The sequence below is a fragment of the Amphimedon queenslandica genome, unplaced genomic scaffold (assembly GCF_000090795.2).
Source record: "Amphimedon queenslandica unplaced genomic scaffold, v1.1 AMPQUscaffold_13346, whole genome shotgun sequence".
NCBI lineage: Eukaryota > Metazoa > Porifera > Demospongiae > Haplosclerida > Niphatidae > Amphimedon > Amphimedon queenslandica.
In genome coordinates this window covers 1-2,492 of record NW_003546418.1, presented here as the reverse complement: position 1 = coordinate 2,492, position 2,492 = coordinate 1, and the positions used below count along the sequence as shown (strand labels likewise).

General features: G+C 31.8%; 1 protein-coding gene across 1 annotated transcript; it reads right to left on the bottom strand.

Annotated features, from left to right (window-relative positions):
* Window positions 1-36: 36 nt before the first annotated feature.
* LOC109582893 (uncharacterized) lies at window positions 37-779 on the bottom strand. Its single transcript, XM_019997953.1, has 3 exons — window positions 752-779; window positions 433-705; window positions 37-386 (listed from the first exon to the last, which is right to left on the bottom strand). The coding sequence occupies exons 1-3, from the start codon at window positions 777-779 to the stop codon at window positions 37-39; spliced, it is 651 nt and encodes a 216-aa protein (XP_019853512.1).
* Between the last annotated feature and the right edge of the window lie 1,713 nt (window positions 780-2,492).

Sequence of the window (2,492 nt, the reverse complement as noted above, 5' to 3'; positions counted from 1 at the left end):
ACTTGCTTGTTGACAAGATGGCATCACTGTTGCTGTCTAAAGGAAATGACTTTCCTTTTGTATTAAAATACAAATAAGTTGTATTTTTTTAATGTTCATGCATTTACCATATTCCATTATTATATCACTAGCTAAAGACATAGCTTCCTTTGATTTCATTAGAATGCTTGTCAGAGTACATAACTTGCTATGATCTTCAGCTACAGCACTTAATATTAGTAACATTGGATCTCCAACCAATGAACAACCACAACTCTTCACTTCTGTTAATGTATCCTTAGATATCAATCCCTCTGTATGTAAGAGATCAACTGATTCCTCAGTAAGAACAACTTGAGCTAGTCTACCAATATAACACTGTAATATCTCACTAACAGGATCTGCCACTAATAAAAATATAAACAAAGTATATAACGATAATAACATTATTACTTGTTTTGCGAATATTATTAGAAACAGATAACACATTCATTTCTCGTAGTGCATTAGCCAGTGTCTGCCATACAAGAGTACGATCAGAGCCTTCAGTCAACCACTTGGCTAAACACTCCATCAGGCAATTTGAAGGATCTCCTTTATTAGCTGACTCAATTGCTTTCAGTGTATGATAAGATAGACCAAAATTTAACCCAAATTCAAACCATCTTGCTTCAGGAAATTTATAATGCCTCAAGACTTTCAAAACAAAGTTTAACTTGCTAATATCTGTACACAAAACTCAAATATAGTAACAGCAGGGTATTATACTCACCTAATGGAAGATGTCCTTTTGAGGCCATTTGAAAATATAAAAGTAAAAGTGAAAAGTCTAGATCTATATGTCTTAGGAAGATTATCACGGATATGTAAACACAAGGAATTGGCAAGCCACACAACAACTACAAATTTCTTTATAAGTGAGTAAATTTGAAACATTCCATATTTTTATAGCCACAATTATTTTATTCACACAATTTAAAAATACTGAATAATATTAAACGATGTATTTCTCAGTTTGTAAAAGATGTCCTTCATGTAAACTGTCTTCCAACCATTTCAATGAGACTACTGTGGCCTTGTGTGTATTCCAAGGCAACTTGCTTCCCTCCAAGCCAGGAACAATAATGTGTGTTGTTTTATCAGTGGGGGCCTCCTCTACATCACCATTATAAGTAAGGATAAGTTAAGTAAGAAATATATACATCATTATTAATGTAACATTAAGTGTAGAATTAGGATATGTTATTATATAACAGGATTGAGTGAGTCTAATACTCTCATCAATTCCATAGAAACAGACACTCATACTAGTAAATATGTCAGGTAATGGATCCATTACTAAAAGACTACAATAATGATGAATTAACAAAAGTCTAGCTCTTACATGCATAAATTGTATATGTACATACTAAAGGTAAAGAGAGTCTCTTTACCTTTAGTACATACATATACAATTTATGCATGTACTAAGTTGTTTGTCCATTTCTGAGATATATAAGGTTGGTATTCCTTTACTTGAGAGATGGTTTCTGATTGATCTCTTCGTACCATACCAACTGAAATGAAGAGTACCCTATAGCCCATCAAAAATGGCTCCAAAATTACCCCTAATTTATATTACACCTTTTATACGTATTGATGTTCTTATGCTGCGTAGAAATTTTGCTAACTAAAAGTTTTTGAGTTATGGCCATTTTTAAAATTGGCCAATTTCTGAAAATACAGCCCATACTTTTTCCAAAAATGGCTCCAAAATCACCCAAAACTTTTATTGCAGTTTCTGATATGTATTTATGTCCTTCTGCTATGTAGAAAATTCAAAATGATTCTGATTAAAAGGTTTTGAGCTATTCTCATCCTAATATGCACAGTAGCTATATTTACATTAGTGATGCACAATTCCGAGTCCGGAGTATTTGATTCTTCATTCCGAATGGAATTGTATTTGTATCAAAAAAGAAGTGAGAATCATTTGAAACATTTTTTCATTTTTTTGGCTTTATGCATGTGCAGATGTAGTACTCAGAATCGGTATTTGATTCCATCGATTCCAGTCTCAAAAGTATTTGGAATCGGAATCAAAAGCAAATTTCTGGATTTGACCATCTCTAATTTACATGTAAAGTTAATTATTTTGTTTATTAATTCATTCATTTACAGTGGCCTTGTGATTCTGACTCCAATGTAACATATGGATTTGAACTACTGGACAGATTATTATAAAAGTATGTACATATAATTACAAATTACATAATTATACATGTATAATTACATGCATGCAATACATGCACATATTTAAAATTGCAGTACATGTATGTACTTATTTTTGTTGAAATTTTTCTGAGAATCCTCAATGGTTTTATTTTTCTACATGTATTATGCAAATGGATCAACACACGTGTTTTGCAGTCAGTGTTAAATTTACATACCAATACATTATGCTAATAGAATCAGCACCAGACATTCACATGCATGAAGAGGAGGTTCTACAGCTCTTAGATTAAAAATCGACA